This window comes from Pholcus phalangioides, unplaced genomic scaffold (assembly GCF_987345545.1).
Source record: "Pholcus phalangioides strain wild (caught in Gottingen) unplaced genomic scaffold, Ppha-v1.0 ptg000015l_1, whole genome shotgun sequence".
Classification (NCBI taxonomy): Eukaryota; Metazoa; Arthropoda; class Arachnida; order Araneae; family Pholcidae; genus Pholcus; species Pholcus phalangioides.
In genome coordinates this window covers 52,161,976-52,185,103 of record NW_028301608.1, presented here as the reverse complement: position 1 = coordinate 52,185,103, position 23,128 = coordinate 52,161,976, and the positions used below count along the sequence as shown (strand labels likewise).

At 31.7% G+C, this 23,128-nt stretch overlaps 2 protein-coding genes across 3 annotated transcripts in view; one reads left to right on the top strand and one right to left on the bottom strand.

Moving 5' to 3' along the window:
- Positions 1-526: 526 nt before the first annotated feature.
- Plod (procollagen lysyl hydroxylase) overlaps positions 527-23,128 on the top strand; it is a 43,636-nt gene continuing 21,034 nt past the window's right edge. Inside the window, exons 1-14 of one of the 2 annotated variants that reach the window (XM_089243735.1) lie at positions 527-713; positions 2,406-2,497; positions 5,542-5,678; positions 6,882-6,996; positions 7,708-7,756; positions 8,828-8,851; positions 9,482-9,594; positions 10,271-10,334; positions 11,329-11,426; positions 12,533-12,634; positions 12,726-12,857; positions 13,073-13,194; positions 13,292-13,393; positions 14,605-14,730. In XM_089243735.1, the coding sequence (XP_089099861.1) occupies positions 611-713; positions 2,406-2,497; positions 5,542-5,678; positions 6,882-6,996; positions 7,708-7,756; positions 8,828-8,851; positions 9,482-9,594; positions 10,271-10,334; positions 11,329-11,426; positions 12,533-12,634; positions 12,726-12,857; positions 13,073-13,194; positions 13,292-13,393; positions 14,605-14,730 (1,379 nt within the window). In that variant the 5' untranslated portion in view covers positions 527-610. The remainder of the gene's footprint in view (positions 714-2,405; positions 2,498-5,541; positions 5,679-6,881; positions 6,997-7,707; positions 7,757-8,827; positions 8,852-9,481; positions 9,595-10,270; positions 10,335-11,328; positions 11,427-12,532; positions 12,635-12,725; positions 12,858-13,072; positions 13,195-13,291; positions 13,394-14,604; positions 14,731-23,128) is intronic. The other variant, XM_089243736.1, reaches the window with a different exon arrangement.
- Positions 15,139-22,689, bottom strand: LOC149076188 (immunoglobulin domain-containing protein oig-4-like). Its single transcript, XM_089243734.1, has 3 exons — positions 22,321-22,689; positions 18,290-18,439; positions 15,139-16,107 (listed from the first exon to the last, which is right to left on the bottom strand). The coding sequence occupies exons 1-3, from the start codon at positions 22,495-22,497 to the stop codon at positions 15,952-15,954; spliced, it is 483 nt and encodes a 160-aa protein (XP_089099860.1). The 5' UTR covers positions 22,498-22,689; the 3' UTR covers positions 15,139-15,951.

Sequence of the window (23,128 nt, the reverse complement as noted above, 5' to 3'; positions counted from 1 at the left end):
AACTTCTATTCTATTAAAAAGTGATGGATAACGTTGGAAATGAGTTCTTACAACTCGATTCTGTTGATCATCAAACTCAATAAAAAAAAGCTCAAGGAAAACTTTGAAAGTTCATGTCTTAAAAGTAATGATTAGGAAAAAATGGTTACAAAGTTGTTTCGTGACGAACGAACAATAATGAAAGCTTTTCACGGCCTAACGACGACAAACTTGCCAACAGCCTTTAATTTGGGAAACCCTGTCCTAAAAAAACGGCTTTGAATAGTGCATCCCATATACACTTAACTATTGAATACGTTCCTTTTCTCTCACATTTCTATTTTTTTTTTCTATTAATTCTTCCATTTTTTTCCTCCGAAGTGATGTCCAACAGCTGTGATTTCTCTCCCTCTTTTCCATCTTCCATTTTTTTATTCTCGTTTTATTTTTCATCCTGTTCCACTGAAGCTGTTGAGTGAGTTCGTGACGTCACAGGCAGACCAGCCAATAAGATGCTTCTGTCCTATTGTCATCCGGGGAATCTGGTGTTGGAGGATCAAATTCTCTCCGACTCTCTTTTGACTGTATCCCTGCCAATAGATCGGCTTCGGGGGATTAGGTCATCATAGACATGGCGGTACGCTGCTATAGCAGTATCTTACCGAGATCTTTACACGTGCTTTTACTGTGTTTGTGTTTACTGGTGAAAATTTCAGCCATAGCATCCGAAAAAGGTAAGATTGATTTTGTTAGAATTGTGATTAGTTTTAACCGAGAAGATCGTTGATGATTCGGTGTCCAAGAATGTTGTGGGGGCGTTGGAACTTCTTTTTTTTTCTTCTACTCTTTTAGTTTTGATTTATAGGCCAAGGATCTTGACATGGGATTTTAATCTGTAAAGCTACTAAGAGGAAAAAAAGGGGAGAGAGAGAGTATAATCATTAACTAAAATTTAATAAAATTGTTCTTTTTTTTCTGTGTGTGACAACAATTTTAAAATTTTACCCGGTATGGTCCCGTGCATACAGTTAAACCCCATTCAATGGACACCCCTCAGATGCGATCAGCCTTCTTTTGCGGCTAAATAATAATTTTCCCTTGTATAATAAAAAAAAGTATGCATTTAAACCAATAACGGTCACCCATCTTTTAGAAATTTTTTTGTCCCACTGGTGTCCGCAATAGAGAGGTTTTACTGTATTTGAACATATACATGGCAAATACATGATTAAAAAACATTACACCTATTTCTTTTCTCAATTTTTTTGGTATTCTACTAAAGTACATCTTTTAGTAGTCATTTTAATGCAAAAATACAGCTGTATAACCACAATACTTTTTTATATGAAATGATTACTTCTCTATCAATTTTTGAGAGATGCTGAAATTTTACATGTTCAGAGAGATTTATGAAATCACTCCAAATTCAGGGTAACGGGAATAAAATTCAAAGTAAAAACTATTTAATTTATTGCAGAGCAAGATTTGATCTGTTTATAGATAACATTGAAATTGATGCTAGCTGTGTATTTTACACTGAATTAACCATTTTTACCTAATCAAAAAAAAAAAAAAAATTCCACTCTAATTAATTAAATTGATGTGCTGATGCATTGTTTCAATAAAGAAAAATGCTAACAAAGCACCACCCATTTACATCTATTAAAAAAAAATTCAACAAGTTTTTATGGGAGTAAACAGTACAGGGTTAAATATGCTTATTGAAAAAAGATGAGTAAATTTATAAACAAAGATTAGTATACAATTCTTTTTTTTATTATGCAAAAACATGATTTTGTTTCTGAATGGAAATGACAGGACTAAAATAAAATTTTGAGTATAAATTGCATATAAAATTAATACTTGTTTTGGTATGGATGACATGAAATTCTCTGACATTCTTCAAGAATTTTGGACCAATTTTTTAGTGAGAAAACAATTAAATGAAAGAGAGTAAAACAAGTGCTAAAAAACTTATATAATCTGCAGTCTGTGTAGGCCTATATTGAATTTATTGATACTTGATTCAGGGGAAAAAATATTGCATTAAATGAATATAATTTGCATTAGTTAGGCTGGAGATTGTTTTATGGAGCCAATAGGAACTTGATACCAGAAATTATTGTGCATACATGCAGTAGTAACATAATAAGATCACTCTTATAATTGCAACATAAAATACTGATCAAATAATCTCATTTTATAGAAGGATCTAGTTAAGAGAGGCCATATTATATTAGAATTCGTAGATGTATTAATCGAACCAGTAAGATTATCAAAATGATAATGTTATCATCACTTTAATTTACAAAATATTTTTTGTTTACACATTCACACATGCTTACTCCCCATTAAATCACATAAATATTTTTTTGGTTATTCACACAGTAAGTTTTTTTTTTCACATTGATTCCCTTCTTTTACAGAAAATCTTTTGATTTTCACTGTTGCAACCGAAGAAACCGATGGATTCAAAAGGTTCATAAGGTCGGCTAACATGTATGGACTGCATGTTGAGGCAAGTTTATTCACAAAATACAGTAGTATCTATTAATACCTTGTTCTAAAATGAATGGTGGCTGAACAATGTTCAATACGAGTTATTTTTCTGTAGAGCTTCAAAAAAGGATAAAATAAGGGGATTTGAAGCTAATAAAAGGAAAAATTGTTGAAATTTGTTCTGTTTTGTGTGCGTGATGCTATCTAAAATCAAACAAAATTGTCTTATTGCTACTGCTATTTGAATTATTTTTTAAGTAATTGACTATGTGTACACAATGCATGTCTCTAATATGGATGTGCAGAAAATTATATTGGTTGTTCCAGGGCTGCAACTAGATGCTTGGTCACCCGGGGCAAGTGCTGCACATTTTGGCGCCCCCTAGTAATGTTGAAGGAGAGGTTTCAGAATGAAATTTGCATCCCCTCTGGGCCAGCACCCAGGGCACGAGACCCGCTTGCCCCCCCCCCCCCCCCAGTTGCGGCCCTGGTTGTTCTGGATATGGGAAGTTTTACTGTAAATATAATAATATGACAATGGATAATATTATGACAACATAATTATATCCTAATTGAATATGGAACTATGGGAACTATGTGAAGGTCATGTAATGAGATACTTGGTAATTCAAAATGAATAGTACAAAAATAAGAAAAAAAGAAACACGTTCTTATGTATGTGACTGCTGTAATAAATTTATTTCATACATATCAGCATGTGAACTCTCCAAGTTACATTTGGCAACACTGAAAATCTGCTATATTTTAAAAATGTATGCTAGATGCACTATTATTCAAAGTGAAAGCATAGGTAGAAGAAAAAGTTTTTGTTGTGCTCTAATATGTAAAAAGTTCAAAGTCATGTGCTTCTCTTACTAATTTAGGAGTATGTGAAAAATTACACTCTCAAACATTATGCAACAGTTAAAGGAATGAATAGGTGATGTTGTCAACTCAGTCGTCTTATCAATCAGGTATTCCTAAGAGCTCTGGCATAGGCAGAAACTGACAGCATTTCTATTGAACATTTGGGTGATGGCAGCTTTTCAATGTTGCTAAACAAAACTCAGAGAGTTAACTTTACATACTACATTGATTTGTTTGAAATAAATATTATTACATAGTCACAGAAATGTTTTCTTTTTGTATCATTCATTTTGAACTACCCCATAAAGTTTTTTAATACTATTATAGAGGTGTATAACATTATTCATTACCTAATTTTCTTAATTCGCACACGTCATAGCGTTATTTCTTCTATGTAACTCTTCTTCTTAAGTTGGCCTAGCAGAAATCTCTAAACCCAGTGAAAATGCCATATATATTCTTTGATTAAGTAGGCTTTCTTCCAGTTTTCAGCAGGTGTAAAGTAAGTGGCATAGGGTTAAATGTTTGATTGAGAAATCAACTTGGCAAAATTATATGGGCTTGTCAGTGCTAAAATAAAGAGCTTTTAAGGAGGCTTGATATTTTTTCAATGCCGCTTAGAGGATTAATACTTTTTAATCACAAGGAGCTGCTCAAATACTAATCAGCAGTGTTGGTTGAGAATTAACACAACTAAATGATTAAAGGGGAAAAATTTTTTTTGTTCAATTTGTAGCCTTTGTAGTAAGCCTTGGAGAAAGAAGGAAAACAAGAAGCAATGAAAGTGTTCTTTTCAATTCAAAAAGAAAAGAGCGTAAATCTCTGTTACACATGCATATTACTAACTAGGCCCAGAAGTTCAGTCAAAATTCCATAAATGCCCATTTTTTCCTGTTTTCAAACTTTTTTAAAAATTTTTCTGCCATAAATGCCTATTTGGACATAGTTTTAAGTTTATTAGTGAATTTTGGAGACCTTAATCTTTAAAACTTGGGATATTTTGGGCATTGAGAACAGAAGAATTGCTCTTTTAAAAATTTTCAACTCTCAGTATTAATTATCATTACAGAACCCCCTCCCCCAGTTCCATTTAAATGCAAATAAGTGGTATGAGAGATAAGGAATTTTTGGTGTTGCCATGCTTAATGTAACTTTGCTTTGACCGGATGGTATTAGACATGAATGATGATTTTGTTTCAGGTGAACACAGCTCATGTTAAAAAAGCTGAGGAAAATTAGAATTTTTTTTCTCCACATGCTTCACATAACATGTCTCCCTCAGGCATCGAACTGCATGCTATAATAGCTGACTGATGAATGTCCCAAAAGGCAATCAGTTGACGTCAGGAATCATACAAGCTGGGATAAGAATAGACAGGGTTCTGGGGGTCAATGTTGTTTTGATTTTTTTTAACACCATAAATGCACTGCAAACAACTATGGCTATTTATTTTACATACATATTTAGCATCAAATTAAGTTGGCCAGTGTCACCCTCAGGGGTATGTGAAGTATGTGGCCACACATATGTGGTAATATAAAAAAACGTTAAATTTTTTTATAACAATAGAACAAGTAGCTATATTTTAACTTCAGAAATGATGATGATTATCCCAAATAATATGACAAATAAAAGAGAATTATTTGCAACTCAAACGATCCCCACAGATAATTTTCTCTATGGGCTCTGCGTCTTGTAATGGTGGCCCCGGAATTGACCCAATCCTGAGGGTCAACCAGAATTTTGGTTGAATCAATCCAAGTTAAATCAATTTACTTGGATAATAATGCAATTATTATGCACTATAGTTAAAACAGTAGACGGATTAAGTGTGATCGATTTTTCAGCTAGTTCTTGGACCCTTAATACCTCAGTTTTTAGTTATTTTTTCTTCCTTTTATAAATTATAAAATGGCATGAAATAGTGCCTATTTTAGGTATTTTTAGGGCCTTGTTGCCTGCATATTTCAACCATTTTTAGTTCCTAAATTTCTGGGCTCTATAAAAACATTGATTTACTTTCAAATGACTTGATTTCACTAATTCAATAATTTTTCAGGAAAAAATATTTATAATGTAGAATTTCTATTAACGCTCATGATATTATTATGATCAACCCTGCTCTAGTGTTCCTGTTGTAAAGCTACAGTATGAATTATATTAAAAAGATTATTTTTTATTTTTCTTATTTTTAGGTACTTGGTATGAATGAGGAATGGCTGGGCGGAGATGTTAGGTTGTATTCAGGTGGTGCTCATAAAGTCAACTTATTGAAAAAAGAAATGAAAAAATATTGGGATAAAAAAGATCTCATTGTTATGTTTGTTGATAGGTATGTATGTATGTCAGAAAGTCAAATTAATTAATATCACAGTACAAAAGAGTCTCAATAATTTGTGATAATTCAATAATTTTTGTCAAGGCTTTCTAATTGTCACAATGAAAAACAATTTTTTTTTGCTTGATAGTCATTTTATGCCATTTTATTATATCTGTATGCCGGGCGTAAAGAGCGCCATGTCACAAAAGAGATATTTTATAGAGAAAAGCCATTTAAAGATTTTTTTTATTATGCCTTTATATGGAGCTCCCTTGTTTTATAAAGTGAATACCTCTGTTATTCATTGAAATAGGACTTGAAGGATATACTTCTGTGTTGTAGTGTAATGGAAGTACAGCAAATTAATAGTTTTGTTCTAATGTTGAAAAAAAAATTAAGATGTGGTGCCCTTTTTACCTCTGATATACAGATATATGAAAAAAGTTCTTATATTGGAAAAATGCCCATGCAAATTTTTTAAAATTGGGACCTTTTCCAATAATTTGGTTTTTGATATTCTACAAACTACTAGGAAAGATCATAAAGAAATCATGAAAAGAGACAGCAGTTCTGTGTGACAGTTATGTCACACAGAACTGCTGTCTCTTTTCATTCAAGTCAGAGACCATAGCAAAAAATAAAAGGTGCTGGTGGCTCTTTGAATCTATACCAACATGTGCTGTAGATGCTTTAAAGCACCCATCTTCAACCCATCACTCGCTCGAACCATGATGATTTTTGAAGCATCAAGAGGGCTCAATGCTCATGTCTGATTTCATACTCGTGAGCACTTGATACATGTTTCAATTAAACATTCTGTATAAATTGCATTCTAGGATTACAATTTTTGTCAAAATTGCCATAAGGAGGGGGGGGGGGTGCCCCTTGTTTGATGATGAGCATTGTCAGTACTCATGACTTGAGAATGGTTGAGGACCCCTGCTTTAAAGACTAATCCATGATTCCAGATTTTATCAAAAGTTTTTATGTGCAACATTGACACTTCTTATTTATCTATTCATTATTTATTGCCATTTGCGATTGTGATTTATATTTAAAAAAAAAAAGCTTTGTTCTAAAATTTTATTTCCAGATACACCCATTCTTTGGGACTGCTTTGATATCTCTTTGAGATATGAAGCGGGATGTGTCTGGTCCTTCAATACCTCTTTTATTTTGAAAACATTTATTTCATTTTGTTTTCTTCTTTCGCAGTTACGATGTTATATTCATGTCTGGTGCCGATGATATCTTAAAGAAATTTCACAAAACTAAGTCAAAGCTTTTGTTTTCTGCTGAAGGATACTGTTGGCCAGATTCTTCACTTGCGGTGAGTTTCATAAACTGAATCAGTGAGAAGATTAATACTTGTCCAAAATACTCAATGCAAGGTAATCAAGTTTTAAGTTTCAAAACCATTGCTATTCATTTGCTAATTTAAATTTTAAAAGTTCCTGGAACCAATGAGGGGAGGTTGATCAAGAACTACTTTTACACTCAATGTTTAGATCTACATTTATCAAACTCATTCATAAATAAAAATAAAAAAGGCGTAATTTGGACTTGTACTGTTCTTCTCGTGGATTCAATTATTATTTTTTTTTCATTCGTCACTCTCTCACAATAGATACATAAATATAATGCATGTGTACACTATAGAAAAGGGTAGTATCAGATATATTCATTACATTCAAAATTACATTCCTTAACTCTAAAATACTAAGTAAAATAAAAATGGATTAAAAACTTCATGTTAACTGCCTATACATCTATGTTTCTGAGATGCATAGTTAGTATTCTAAGGTTGAAAATGAAGTAAATAATAAAACCCACACACACACACATTACTCACTCTTAAGGTACTTTATGTAATTAATAGTAATTAATGTTGTAGATTGAAATTAATTTCAAAAGTGATGTGCAAAAAACGTTATCTAGCAAAAAGTATGTCTTGTTCATGGTAGAGAAAAGATTCTAGTTGTGATTATCAAGAGACTGATTTTATTTTGCCAATTCTATATAAGCTCTATTTTTTTTACAGGAGAAATATCCAAAAGTTGAACAAGGGAAAAGGTTTTTGAATTCTGGAGGTAAATCGGCCAATTTCCTGGTTTGATTTTTTTTTTAAATCTATTATGTAGAGATAAATTTAAATAGGCAACAGCATAAAACTCAATATTAAAATATGAATTTTTATACTTAGGTGAAAATCTGAAAAACAGCACCATTTCAGAAATTTGTAAATCGTTATTATAACAATTTGACTAAAATATTCCTAAAGCTTGTGTATACATATATATTTATACAGTTGAATCCCGTTTTAACAAATACTGTTATAGTGAAAATCTTGTTTTAACAAACAGTTCTCTAATGCACCCAAATAAGTTTACATATGAACAATTCAAAAATCTGGGATTCCTTTGTAACAAAATTTCATTATAGTAAAGTGATTTGTCCGGTCTCTTGGAGTTCGTTATAACGGGATTCCATTGTAGTTTTCAATGTATGATACCCATTTACTTAAGCAGTAGCAAGCACAATAGCCTATATTTTGGAAGTTGCATGAATTATATAATAAATAATGCATTCACGTTTTAAATTAATCTATTGCGCTATGAAATTTACTTCAAAAAATTAATGATGTTTGAATTTCAATCATTCTAATTCTTTGTAGCTGTGCATGTATCTTTATTTCCATTTAGTAATGAGTGAGTAATTAAACTTAAATCATCAAAATAATGGAAAGATAGAATTTTAACTCCTTTAGTCAATATCACTGATGGATAATATAATATTGGTGTTGAGCAGGGCCGCAACTAGATACCCGGGGCAAACCGGCATTTTGGCACCCCTTACTATGCAGTAGAAGCAGAAGTTATAAAGTGGTGAATTTTTGGTACCCCTTTCTGGTCTAGCGGACCCGCCCACTTCCCCTACCCTAGTTGCGGCCCTGGTTACGCATTTTATTTCTGACACTATATGAAAAAATCCAAAATTAGAGTAATGAGGTAATGTTTTTAGATCTATTAATTTCTAGTTTAACGAGATAAAAATATTTATATTTTCATGCTAACATTATTTTTTCACACTGATCTTTTCTTCTTACATTTGTGTCTTTTCTTTGCTTTTTTCACCCTTTATTCATTCTTGGTAACTGGCAGACTGTTCTGACTTTTCTTATACAGGTAAGCTGGATTTTTCTTTTGGATATAGACTTTTTTTGGCATGCTGTTTATAATAACAACTCTTGGCAGGAATGCAAAACCATTTTTAGCAGTAAAACCACATTGAATTTCTTTCATAAAATTTTAGGATCAATAAAATTCATAAGTTCTATAGATATCTATTAATTATAAATGAGGGAAAATAATAAGTTTTATAATTTTATGTAGTCATTTTTGAAATGAATTTGCTATCAGGCTGGGTGTCGTTTCTTTTACTTCTATTTACTTTCTTCTGAATTTTTTTTATTAACACTTCTCAGATGGATACATTTAAGCTTCCTTTTTTTTTCAAAAAAAATTTGAAATTGCATTTGATAAAGTTGTTGGAATATATAAATAGTAAACTTAGTAAACACTGAAATTTCAAAAGAATTTGTTATTAGACCTTTATCAGGTCCCCGGCAGGTAAATGACTTTCAATCACACACTAAATTAATATTTACCCTACAAAGCTTTCAATTAACTTTCAAATTTCTTTTCCTTTAAATAAAAATCTTTGCAACTTTGTTTTTTATATTATATTGATACTAGTTATTGGATTTATTTTATACTACAGGCATATTAATGAATGTTGTGTTACTCTCACATTAGGTTTTATGGGCTATGCATCCTATGTTAATGAGATAGTTACTAATTCAGATCTAAAAAATGATGATGATGATCAGCTATTTTATACAAAAATATACTTAAATGAGGAACTAAGGGTGAGTAAAAATGAATAATTTGCTAATTAAAAGAAAAATAGATGCGTTTTGTTAAGCATTTCTATTAAGTTACTGTCATCTATGATGGATTTCAGTTTTTTCGAGTCTTCAAAAAAAAATTAATATGTATAGAGTGGTTTTTTAAGGGATAAATCAAGATATATAAAATTTTTTATCATTTGACTGTTGAAAAAAAGTTGATTCTGGAATTGTGGAAACAATGAAAACTTTTTATATTCATATAGAAATATAAATATAATATAAGTAATAAAATATAAATAAAATTTATATAATATATATAATATAATATATATAATATAATATATATAATATAATATATATAATATAATATATATAATATAATATATATAATATAATATATATAATATAATATATATAATATAATATATATAATATAATATAAATAATATAATATATATAATATAATATATATAATATAATATATATAATATAATATAAATATAAATGTAGGGGCTAATGTGGATAATTTTTTTTATCCTTTTCAAAATAAAAAGAAATGTGAGAAAACAAAAATGTATGTTATTTTTCATAATGCTTTTACTTGTGGAGAGGAGATGATACGATAAGAAAACTTGTATTTAATTTATTGATTATGTTTAAGTCATAAATATATGTGCAGGCTTTTTTCTTACAGAAAAAGTGGTCCATAAAACTAGATCATAAAGCTGAAATTTTTCAAAATCTGAATGGTGCTGTTGGTGAGTAAAACAATTTATCTTATATCAGTGTTTTTTAACTTGTAGTCTCTGAAGAAGGGAAAGGTAGTCTGAAAGCAGACTTAAAAATCCTAATTATAATTAAATTCAAATTGTGATTCTAATTAATGCAATTCTCATTAAATTACAATTGTATGTGATGCATATTATATTCATATAGGTTCTCAAGTAAAAGAACACATACTATAAGATAGTGGTCAATGAAATTGTTTCAGATTTCATACTGGTTCTTGGGTTCAGAGATGTTGATAAACACTTCTACTGCTTCCGCACATGCACAACATATTCCTCTGCAAAATTTCTAAAAAATCGGTACATGCCAGTATGCATAATCTCTGGAAGAGATCTTGGCAACGAGATAAATCCAAAGGCAAAGTTCTGGCATTTATTCATTCATTGCCAGTATGTGCGTGGTTGGTAAACACTGTCTTAAGAGATATAACATCATATTTCACTGACTTTATAAGTTCTTATTTTGTCATAATTTAGTTTTGAGTTATAAATAAAATTAACTTACATATTGCTTTGCATGCTTGCAATTAATATAAAAATTAAGTTGAGAGAAATTTTTAGTTTTCCAACTCCAGTGATTATTTTTTAGTAATACTGTGGGGAAGAAATTATAAGGCCAAGTGAAAAATGGCGATTTAAAAAAAAGTAATATTCAAAATTTTTTTTCAGAGATGACAACAAAGGGGACAAATATTTGAATCGTTATATAGTTTCATATGAGTTATAAATATTGTGACTGTTACTTCTTTAATCCGCATTTTTCACCTGGCCCTCTTGGTCTAAATAAGGTGAGAAGACGGTCATGAAGTTGAAAAGCAAAATAGACGTTTACTTTTCCTTATGTTCTTATGATAGTGTTTTTGAGAAATTAACTTAGGTTTGATTTTTTTCACTTAAAATTAATGTTTTTTCAATGTATACCTTTTTCCCATTAATTCTCATCTTTGGTTTTATGCAATTGTAGGAGATGTTGAATTGAGGTTTTCTGAGGAAGACAGCTTCTTACATAACACAGCCTATGGCACAAATCCACTGGTTGTTCATGGTAATGGAGCTAGCAAGGTAATTTAGTTAATTTTTATGTAAAATCTCATGTTGTTAATATCCAATTCAATTAAGTACTATATTTTTTAAGTGCAGGATGCACTTACATCCAATTTTAAATATTTTAATTTTTATGATTATTTTATTATTTATTCATACAATATTTATTCTTATTATATTATTAGCAGTTAATAAACATATTATTTTTTGATAAATGCAAATTTGAAAACCACAGCAGGCAAAATTCTCAATGAGGCAGCTGTTAAATTAAAATTTTTTGTTTTATTTTAGTTTTTTTTTAATTTTTTCATTGTAAACACATATTTTACCATGTATAGTGTGTGATTCTAAATTCATGGCACAAACTTTAAGAGGTGATAGAAGTTTCCTCAACAAGCATTTTTTATCATAGAATATATAGAAGTTTCCTCAACAAGCATTTTTTATCATAGAATATATAGAAATTTCCTCAACAAGCATTTTTTATCATAGAATATGCAGTCGAATCACAATAGCAAAGGCGGTAGAGGGTCTTTTTAGAGAGTGCTCAACAGCACTTCACCAAAAACCAATATGTTTTTGTGATGGATTTGCTGTAATAGGTGCATTCAACCATTCAAGGGTGTAGGGTATGGTAATGTAGTAGGCCTTCCCATGATGCAACCTGGCTAATGCAAATTATACTCATTAAGTCATTGTATCCTGCTTGATTGTTGTTTGGAGCAGCATAACATTGAGGGTTCTTGCATCAATAAAAAACAAACTCCAATCCAATCGGAAGGTGCATAATCGCCCTCGAATGGTTGGCAGCACATATCACAGCAAATCTGTTGGGGAAAATATGATATTTGTTTTTGATGAAGTTCTGTTGTGCATTCACTAAAAACACCCTCTACCACCTTTGTTATTGCAATTTGACCACACATTCTATGACCAAAAATGATGTTTTAGGAAACTTCTATCACTTTTTAAAGTTTGTGCCATGAATTTAGAATTGTCCTGTATTTTAAGTGTATAAACTGAGTTTCGTTAGTTATGATTAACTCTAATTGGTATGGAAAAAATTAATAATATATGAAAATAAATTTAGTGAGTGTACAATGAACTGTGATCATATTTTGTAGGTTGCTCTCAATTCTCTTGGAAATTATCTAGCGAAATCTTGGCTGCCAAACAGGGGATGTTTAAGCTGTGAAGAAAATACCATATCTTTGGAAAACTTCAAGGTTAATATTGCACTTACTTTATATCTGGACTGATAATTACTTTTGTAGATTCATTGCAAAATAAAAATTCTATGTCTTTCCTTATTTGAAGGTGCATGACAAACCTAAAGTGATTCTGGCAATCTTTGTTGAAAACCCAACACCCTTTGTAGAGGAATTCTTTGACCATTTACTTTCTCTGGATTATCCAAAGGAACGCATGGATTTATTCGTTCATAATAATGTAAGACAACTATCATATCAATCAATATCTGCATAGTGATAAGCTTGAAACAGTAATAGTTTTCCCCCATGTGAAACAGTGCATTTTTTGTCTTTCTCTTGATTTCCATGTATTATTAAGTTGTACTCTAACTGGAAAAAGTTGTGTACTTGTTCAGTATTCGTAATATGGTGCATTTTGAGAATTTTTTAATTCTGAAATACCTCTTCATCTAGGTCGAAAACCATAAAGAACAAGTTGATGAATTCGTAAAAAACCACAAGCACAAATATAATAGTGTCACTTACCTGAAACAGGAAGATGGATATAAAGAATGGCATGCCAGAAATTTGGGACTGTAAGAATGATATAATATTTTGAATTTATAACCATTTATAACTCTACATGTCATTTCAATGTAGTATACATTGATTCCTATTGAATTTTCTTTCCAGGGAGGAATGTGCTAAAATAAACTGTGATTATTACTTCTCAGTTGATTCAACTGCTATGCTGACAAACACAGATACTTTGAAACTTCTTATTGAACAAAACAGGTAATTAAAAAAGTTCACATGAATAATTTTTCAAACTTTATGAGTAAAATTTTATATTTTGAATGAATTCGTATCATATTATGCATGATTCCAAATCAGGCTTTGAGAGTGTGACAAGTAAGTAGAGTCTATGATGGTGATTTCAAATCAACATTTTTTTCAGGGTCTATATGTAACTGAATGAAATCATAAAGGAGTTAGGAAAACATTATAGTGAAAAATAATGACTTATAAGTTTATAAAGCAACATAATTTGATAGGAAACTATCATTAGAACCACAATGAGTTATTTTTCTCCCTTGGCTAACGAATATGGATTCGGTTAACAAACATTTTTGTTGATGTGAATGTATGTACTAACGTAAAATAGCTGTGTCGTGAGTTGAATTTTTGCACCAATCATCATCAGAATTACCATCATTAGAGCCCCGATTAATTCATATTCATCTCAGAATCTTTTTCCAGATGTACCTACATTTCTCTTTCTGAAATTTTTTTGCATCATTTCATGCATGTAAAATGAAAAATTCAGCTAATATGAAATACATAGGCTCCTTCTTTTTTCAATGTTTACAGAGCATGCATTCTTTCAGTGCACTAAAGTGAACAGTCCCGACCTTTCTATGAGATTATCTTTTCCATCTGCATATGTGTATTAGACACAGAAATGAGCGGACAAAATCACAAAAGTATGGGGACACCTATGAACTTGATTGGGTTGTGTCAAAACAAGTTTTAGTAGACTGAAGCTGGTGTTGGTTGCGCACATACTGGGAAATTAAAAGATATTCAGCATCTCTTTTACCTTCCTGTGGATTCTTATTCATCCTATTTTGAATCTGTTCATTTTAGCCTTCAGTCAGCTTTTTGTCTTTTTTATAGCATTCCTTGGCATTTAAAAAAAAAAATTTTTTTTTTAATTTTGGGCAACAGCTGGAACAAATCAAATGATTTTTCATAGACACCTATGGCAAATCACATTTTGGCTAACATGATTCCAGAATTAATCACCTTTGTGAGCCAAGGTATCAGTACTTAGAAATTGAATGCTTGCATATCTATCACTTTAATACCTTGGTTTAAGTGATTTTTTTTCTTTGTTTTTTTTTCATGAAACATTAATTATCAAAAACATTCTTTTTTTTAATGAACAACTAGGTCTGGTAATACATTGTTTCTGAATTGAATAATTTTTTTAAAATATGTTTCAGGAAAGTGATCTCTCCTTTGCTGGTCCGACCTAGCCGCTTATGGTCAAACTTTTGGGGATCTCTATCCACAGATGGTTACTATGCACGCTCTGTTGATTATGTAGAAATTGTGAAAAACAAAAGACGGTAAGTTTTTGCTTATGTTTTAATTTCAATTTTCTCCAATGTATAATAATATTCCCCCTTTCCATATTCTACAATATAACTTTTTTAAAAAAAGCAGGGGTTTGTCCAGACTTTTTTGTAGAGTCCTGTTTCTGTAAAAAAATTTCCTTATTTTTGTGAAAATGATGATTAATTTTGTGAAAAGCGAAATAGTATAGTTAATCTATCAAAAGAAAAAATGAAATGCCAAATTAATGGCTTCATTCATTTTTATTTTGTAAAAAATCCGTTTTTTGGATCCAGAAAACGAACCCAAATGTTGGCTGAACAGACCCCCGGAAAAGGGAAGTATACATTTGGCATTATGTGATCATCTATGCAAATTGAAATTGAAATGAACAATTGAGTTTAATCCAATGTAGACAAAACTTTTCATGAAAACAAATTTTATTCAGAATAATAAATCATGCAAAACATAAAAATGTACATTCGTAGCAGATGGTAATTGATGTATTCTTTTTCAAAGTCATTGCATTGTATAATGAAAAGAAAAAGAAACGTTTTACTCATTATGCCAATTTCTCTAGCATTAAAATTTATCTGGTGATAAAAGAAGGAAAAAGTAATAACGTTAAATTTACAGTTTTCTAATGTCTGTTATCAACATACAAGATTTTTTTATGGAGAGCTTTTGATATATTTGAAAGGAAAAAAAGGAGTAAATGTAGTGTTTCCATTTATTAAAAAGATGTGAAACACAGAGCCTCTCTTATGGGTGTGTGACAGGTGCGGTCTCTCTCTTTTCCCCTTGATTTTTCAGGCCCACATTTATGATAACAATAATTTCTTTTATAAACTACAAATTTTCATCAACTCTGGAATTATTTCTTGCATTTATTCTGAATTTTCATGGCTTTCATTTTTCAAATTTTTGATTCTCTTCTCTCTCATAGAAGAAAGAAAACTAGGGCTAGGGGGGGGGGGGTTTCCTGCTATTGTTTTCACACCAGGCTCGTGTCTGGTAAGGGCAGCCCTGATGACACATACATTATATACATATTGATTTCCATATGTAACTGAAGATAAATTAAAGCATGCCATATTTTTTGTAAGTGAAAAAAAAATTACTTAAGAGAATGACAGCACTTATTAAATGTAATTACAAAAATTATATTGTTCCTTCATCTTCTTCAAGAATGTGCAGATTAATTCAGAATGATTGACAGTGTCAGGATACGTTTATTAACTGATTGTGCTGAAATCAGCTTTGAAGGTTCTTCTGTCAACAGCGTATTTGTTATTGGCTTCACAGTCATACATACCAGAGTCCATTTGCCTTGCTGGCGTGATTTCCAATTTGCTTTTTATATGGTTGGTCCCAGTATGCCATTCTGTAATCTATTCACAGTGAGATTAAGTTTAAGTTAAATTACAGCTGTAACAAAATCATATGTTACAAAAAAGTAAATACTAATATAAAACATTTAGCCAGAAATTCAAAAACTTTTTGCTTTTTCAATTATATCCTGGATTTGAAGACCTTCATTCAAAAAAAGGAAAAATTTTCCTAATGATAGGTACAAAAATACTGATTAATGCAGATTGTTCATGAAAACATTGCAAAGTTATTTTTTATTGTCCTCATAACTACTTGAAATTCCTATTACTATCTTAAAATTGAAGAGATCGTCCACAAATACAGACTCAGACCCACCAACTTCATAGATTTTACCCGGCAATGCCAGATTTCGCAATGTTCACAGAACTTCCAGATTATAAATTCATATTAGCATCAACATGAAAAAATAACCTGAAAAATCAAGAATAAAAACATTGAGTTTGCTGTTTTCTGCTGCCGCTGTTTCTTTTCTTTAGAAAGCGACTTCCATATCCATTTCATAACCCCCATTCAGCTCGAGGCCCCTCGGGTGGTGTCCCGGTTGTCCCAGCCTAGTTATGTGCCTGCCTAAATGGTATCCTGTATGAACAGTAGTCGAAGCTGTCCAAACCTATGAATGCAAACCAACATGACAGCCGTTCACGTTGAAAGTGTTTTTGTAATGCTTTGATCATTAGAAAGCTGGTAGACAATTCAATAGGTATTGCTATATAGGCCATATTTCAGTGAAAGTAATGGAAAATCACGATCTATGCACCCGAAAATATGAGACATCACTAGTTGTGGGCAAAATTCCTGATTGCCAGTAAGGGGTAAATTTTGAATTCTATAAATCTGTTAATTATTGTGATTTCTTGAAAAAAAAATTTATCATAACAAAAATGCCATCCAGTAAGTATTATTCAAAGAAGCATCATTGGAAAAACTGGACATTCCATTACAAGAGTCAGACAGCAAATTACGATGAAAAATACAAGAATGGGACATAAAATATGGTTAATATGGTCACCTTATGTTTTTGCCTACTTCTTATGTTGGCTCTTATTATGGCTATAAAAAACTTGGCATGCAAAAGTACATTTGCTGAGTTTTAAGTAAATTATAGAATTTTTGTAAGAAAGTTACAGGATTTTTACCTTCTGAAGGTTGATAGGTCTGCAGACTACTTACTTCGTAGTTGTTAAAGTTACAGTTGGTTATTCTCAGCTACCTCGGGTGTTTTGCCTGTTGTGGCCTTGTATTTGTATGTACACCATGGGTTTTCTGCTGGTGTTTTGCAGAACCCTGGGATTCCATGAGAGCTTTTTTGGGGTGATGGCTTTTGGAGCTTTTTGCATGATTAAATTTCAGGGAATCCTTTACAATAATGGAACTCAGAGAGTTTCAAAGAAGAAAAGTTTCATGTTATTGATACTCGCAAAAGTCGTTTTTCATTTTGAATTTTAACAAGATAGTGCCATTGATAATAATAGTAGTAGTAGTAGTCATAGTTGTTAATAATAACCTAACATTATATTTTTTCACTTCAAATTGTGAACCAGAAGCTAGCTCAGGAATGCCATTTTCCTGTTTCATCAGGAAATTATAAGTAGTAAATATGGTTTTTTTTTTTGAAAATTTTTTATCTACTAAAAGTGAGGATTTTTTAAATTGCAGAATTTATGTTTACTTTATATGGGACACAAGGCCCCCCCTCCCCAAGAAAGGCACTGGGACCTCAGTTGTGGAGGGATTTGATGATAAGATCTGGCTGTGAAATGATTTATGACAATAAATATGTGAATAAAGAAGTGGTGCCTAAGAACTCTTTCATTTTGCCCTGGATCTATGATGCTGTTGAGAATGACCTGGTGAGCTGGAATGAAAGCAATGGCCTAGAGAGTGGATACCCCAGGGATTTCTCGGTCATTAGAATAATGGGCGGTTGTAATCAGTGTTGAAATAACTGGAGACATGACTAATTGAAATTCAAAAACCAAGTAAACCCAGCAAATTTGTCTATAAGTATATGTAAATGGAAAGTGCAAGAAATATTTTTCACATAGAAATTCAAAGATCTACGATATTTATGAAGTAAAAGACTCACTATTTGGTTGTGAAAAAAAAATGTATTTATGCACTCAAAGTTGTTCAGTTATTTATACGAATATTCATGTTAAAACTATTTATTTTTGTCTTCACCTGTAAAAATGGGTGGGTGTACAGCTCAATGCCATCCTTGAACCAGGTAATCCTTGGTCTAGGATCACCCTTTGCGACACATAAGAAAACAATCTTGTGGCCGAGTAAAAATTCATAGTCAAAATGTGAAGCTTTGACTATCTGTGCTCCCTGCAAATGAGAACAAAATAATCATTAATAAGTAATAAATCTGAGGAATGACTAAGCTCACTTTCATTACTTTCCTAATTGAGGGCAAAAACATTAAGGTGTTCCAAGGCCGTGACGAATCTTTTTTGGTTATCTATTTTTTCTCCTCAAACAGAATAAATAATTCTTTTGATCTAAAATAACCTAACCTGTACTTTTAACGTTTTTAAATTACTTTTCAAGGTTAAACAAAACGTTTTTGATATTCAAATATATACAAGGTGATTCAAAAAAGATGGAACAAACTCTTAAAATAATGGGGTTCATTTTTTGTAATGGGATGCACATTTGGGAAGGTAATGCAAAAGTATTAGACGTTAGCAAACACAAATTTTATCTCAGCAAAACAGGGGCTTGCTCTGTCCTCTAGTGATTTCGCATCCCATTTTTGACCTGCATCTTACAACAAAACATGGACCACTACCAGCTCTAAAAATTTGACTCAGCTTTTTCAAAGCTGTAGGAGAGGACGCATGCAGAAAATGGTGTTAAGTAAGCATAACGAATGCTTGTTGTACTCTCTAGTTCATAGGTTTTTAAACTTTTTGTTTCATTGTCCCGTTCTTCAGAATTTTTTTTCATCGCCCCCAACTCAAGCCGACCCATAGCTCTACCCCCCCCAGGGGCGATATTGCCCACTTTGGGAAATGGAAAGACTGTTCTAGTGCCTTTATGTTTTATTTCCAACCATACATCCCATGACAAGAAATGATTTTCTTAGCAGCAGGTTCTATCTCCATTTGAAATTTAGCCTGTCTTTTTGAAATGCCCTGTATTTGTGGTGAAATATCTGTGTAATTTTTGAATTTATTGCTCATTTTATGGTTTTTAAAAAGAAAAATTTACTACATGATGCACAGTGCTTTTCATTTTTTATACACCACAGCTATAGTACTCTCAATGTCACATCTTAGCAACTGTATTTATGAAACATTTAAAAATATATACTTATTTCAATGGTATTTGATTTTTTTTCATTGTTTTGTAAAGGGTGGTATGTATACTATGTTGTTTTTGAGTGAAAATTATGCTTCCTTGGCATTTTAGACAAATTTACTTAGGAAATTGAGAGTGAAATAAATGAATCACAGTACAATTAAAATATTCTACCTCTCAGTCTTTGCTCATTTCAATATATCTTTAACTTCACATGTATGATTAAAATGAAGTTAAAAACATACATATGAAAAATTGTTGACTATAATTTTAATGAAACTAGCATCCAATAAGCTGTGAAATTAATCAGTGTCAGATCAGAATTAGAAGAAATGGTGTACAGAATGGCCTTAAAATAAGTCACCTTAAGTAGAGGCCTGGAGAGTGGACTAGTGATCCGAGCTTCCTAGAACCTAGTATTTTTGCTATTCATACAAGGGGAAGAGATTTCCAATGGGCTGTTGGTTCATATCTCCATCACCAAGTGAAGATGTGGAGTTTTATGAACAAACTATATTGTGTATAATATGTTGACACTCTCTGACAAGGAGAAATTAGAGTAGTAACAAAACATGGGCAACAGTCCTCACAATCCCACAAAGTGCCTCATTAGATATGTTAGTCACACATTATGTTATGCTTTTTTGGCTCTGGATTTTTTGGCTACCAATGTTTCTTAACATTTTTTCACTCATGATTTCCCATTTGGACCATATTTTTTACTCATACTACTGCCTGTGTAAAAATTTACATACTAATTCTAAAAAAAATAGTAGTATCATATCTCATTATCCTGGATCCCTTCGAACATGCTCAAGGTCTCGGGCTGCTTCCAGATGTTAAGACACCTTTGGCTCTATGGGAAGGTCTTCTTCAGTCTGAAAGTAATCACACTTTTTTCTCTCCCCACCATATTTTATTACTTGAAGCTTCATTTCTTTAGATCTTAATTATTTTTATTCACAGTGATTTGTGGCCACCCCCTTCCCCCACCTCTAGTCTGCAAGACTCCCCCTTCAACTTCATTTTCATTCATGCCCCCTAGTACCTCAGGACTGCAATGGCGCCAGGTTAAGAAACACTGGTACATACGACTAACAAACTTTTTACCTGATGACCTATGTTCCCAATCGGGAACGTATGCAGCATTCGATTGATTAAATAAAAATGTTTTTCTTTTATGAAAGCATTTTTTTTGCCCTTGAAGGTTTGAGATTTCAAACTAAATTTAGAAAATAGAAATTTCATATATCTTAGAACTTATGCCATAATTTTTTTTTTTCTAAAATCACTCATTTTATTTTTAGTGTTGGTTTCAATGGATACAGGCAAGTTTAGAAAAACATACAAGAATTGTTTATCTTCTAGTAAATGAAAATCAATCTGAGTCTCAATTTGGCCAATAAAGGATTATCCCAGTTTCAAATTTAAAAACAAAAATGAGGGGTTGGGAGTCAGCATCTCTTGAAAGATACAATTATTACAGGCACGCTAAAAAGAACAAGAAGACCAAAATGAAAAGATAATCTCATCAAAAATCACTCTCATAATTCATGAGTGAAATAATTTGAAAATACATGAAAATAAGAATTTCAGAATTAATGAAGGAAAGAATTTCAGAATTAATGAAGGAAAGAATTTCAGAATTAATGAAGGAAAGAATTTCAGAATTAATGAAGGAAAGAATTTCAGAATTAATGAAGGAAAGAATTTCAGAATTAATGAAGGAAAGAATTTCAGAATTAATGAAGCAAATGGTTTCCTCTCTGGGAATTCATGAAATCATTTCAGAATTTTGGAAAATTTATAATTAATATGATAACCGTCCATAATTACGGGCTCCTATTTGACTTGGGACCATATGTTGGGCCTCATTTGCTCATCCTTTAAGATTCTGCTATTCTTTTAGATGAACCTGCAAAGCCAGAAAACCATCAGGAATCAAATCGAGCCCTCATTGTTTTCCTTGTGCCACACCCAAGTCACAAGTTTCTTCCAACTTCTCGATTCATCGTAATTTGTGCTTTCCTTAATCTTTTTAAACAATGGTAATATCAAACGCTATTCTCATAAATACCACTTCACCAATACCTGTTCGTTCTCATCAATATGCATTTTGTAATTTTTAAATGGCTTGTTTTCGGTTCTGCTTCATTAGTTTACCCAACTGAAGCCATTGTTTTCCTATTTTTCATAAACTTATGGTAAAAAACACAGTTTATAATGATGTAAATTTGAATTTTTTTCTTTGCTGTTCAGAAACTTCTTCCGGTCTGAAATAGCCTGAACACCAAGTTTCAGAAAAAAAAAATCTGGTAACCATATCGCTTTGTGTGGCGGGGGTTTGGTATTCGCGAGCTTCTGTGTAGGGATACGTATTTTCTGACTAGTCTTCAATTGTTAAAATATTCCAGACTATTGTTTCTAAGCAATTTGTTTTAATTCTTTAAAAAGGCAGTACAGGAAGATTATTTAACGGGCAGACATTTTTATATGCAGAAAGTTTGAGAAATGTTTTTTCCAATCAACATAATTACTTAAAAAAAAAATCAATCATTCTTGATGATAAAATGTGATTAAATTTAGTATTGATGTTGAATTATTTTATTATTGAGGGAAATGATTTATTTTTTATATACCTTATTATGGTTAAAAAAAAGGCAATTTTGTTTGAAAAAAATTTTTTTCCTCAAGTTTTGATTTAAAGATCTCATAATGTGATTAGTAAACTGCTGTAGTGAGTTTTTGGTCATGGGATTTATGTTTACGTGAGTTCTAGATTAAATTTTTTAAATTAAAATTTCAGGGTTAAATATAAAATCTAATTCAATTTGATACATTATTTCCAAGGTTTTTTTTTTTAAATTTCTCAATTTCGGTAAATTTGATTCAACCTGAGAACTTACGTTTGGATTATCGTAGTACTCTTTCCTTCTGGGATTAGTGTAGAAAATCATTCTTGCTGAGTCCGGCCTCCTAACTTTACCGCGTCTGCGTCCACCTCTACCTTTGGCGGCATTGGTATTATCCAACATGAACAGCAAGAATACGCAACCGACCACGAACAACAACCTCGTTTTCATTATTAGTGCTTATTATTATTTTATTTCCCCCTGCCAAGAAGACAAATCAATATTTCAGGTGACGAAGTTCAAACAGCACAAAAACGTAAGCAGTGGGAAAAACGACGAACATAATGACGATGTTGTGTACTTCCCTGACCTTCGGAACGGAAAATTAAGAGATTGTTTTTCTCTGTGTGGTGATGTTACAGTGAACTAGAGATTTCGCCCTCTCTCTCTCTCTCTAAATTGGCAGGAAACGACACTTAATTCGGCTGCTAAATGGGAAAAAAAAGAGTGACAATAGAAGAGGACAACTGTTCCACGTGTAATTATATTTCAGACAGTCGCAAACACACACAGAACTACTATTACAACCACCCTCTTTTCTGATTGATTTTGAATTTTGAAAAATTAATTGGCGTAATCATAAAGCAGTATTTCTCAAATTTTTTGTCGCTGTCTTACACACCATTTACATGAGGTTCTCTTGCCTAGAAACCATTCACTCGTGATTCCTTTGCCCTACTGATCATACGATCGATCATTTTGCTGATTCACCGAGTTTCACCATAGAAATCATTTACCCATGGTCCCTCACTCGAGTCCCCATTCTCCCCCGACGAAATACGTTGATTTCTTCCTTTTAATT

Coding starts and splice junctions, on each gene's coding strand:
- LOC149076188 (XM_089243734.1), bottom strand. CDS start 22,497: ATGAAAACGAGGTTGTTGTTCGTGGTCGGTTGCGTATTCTTGCTGTTC. Junction 18,440..22,320: donor AGTACTACGATAATCCAAAC/GTAAGTTCTCAG, acceptor TCTCATTTGCAG/GGAGCACAGATAGTCAAAGC. Junction 16,108..18,289: donor ACACCCACCCATTTTTACAG/GTGAAGACAAAA, acceptor CACTGTGAATAG/ATTACAGAATGGCATACTGG.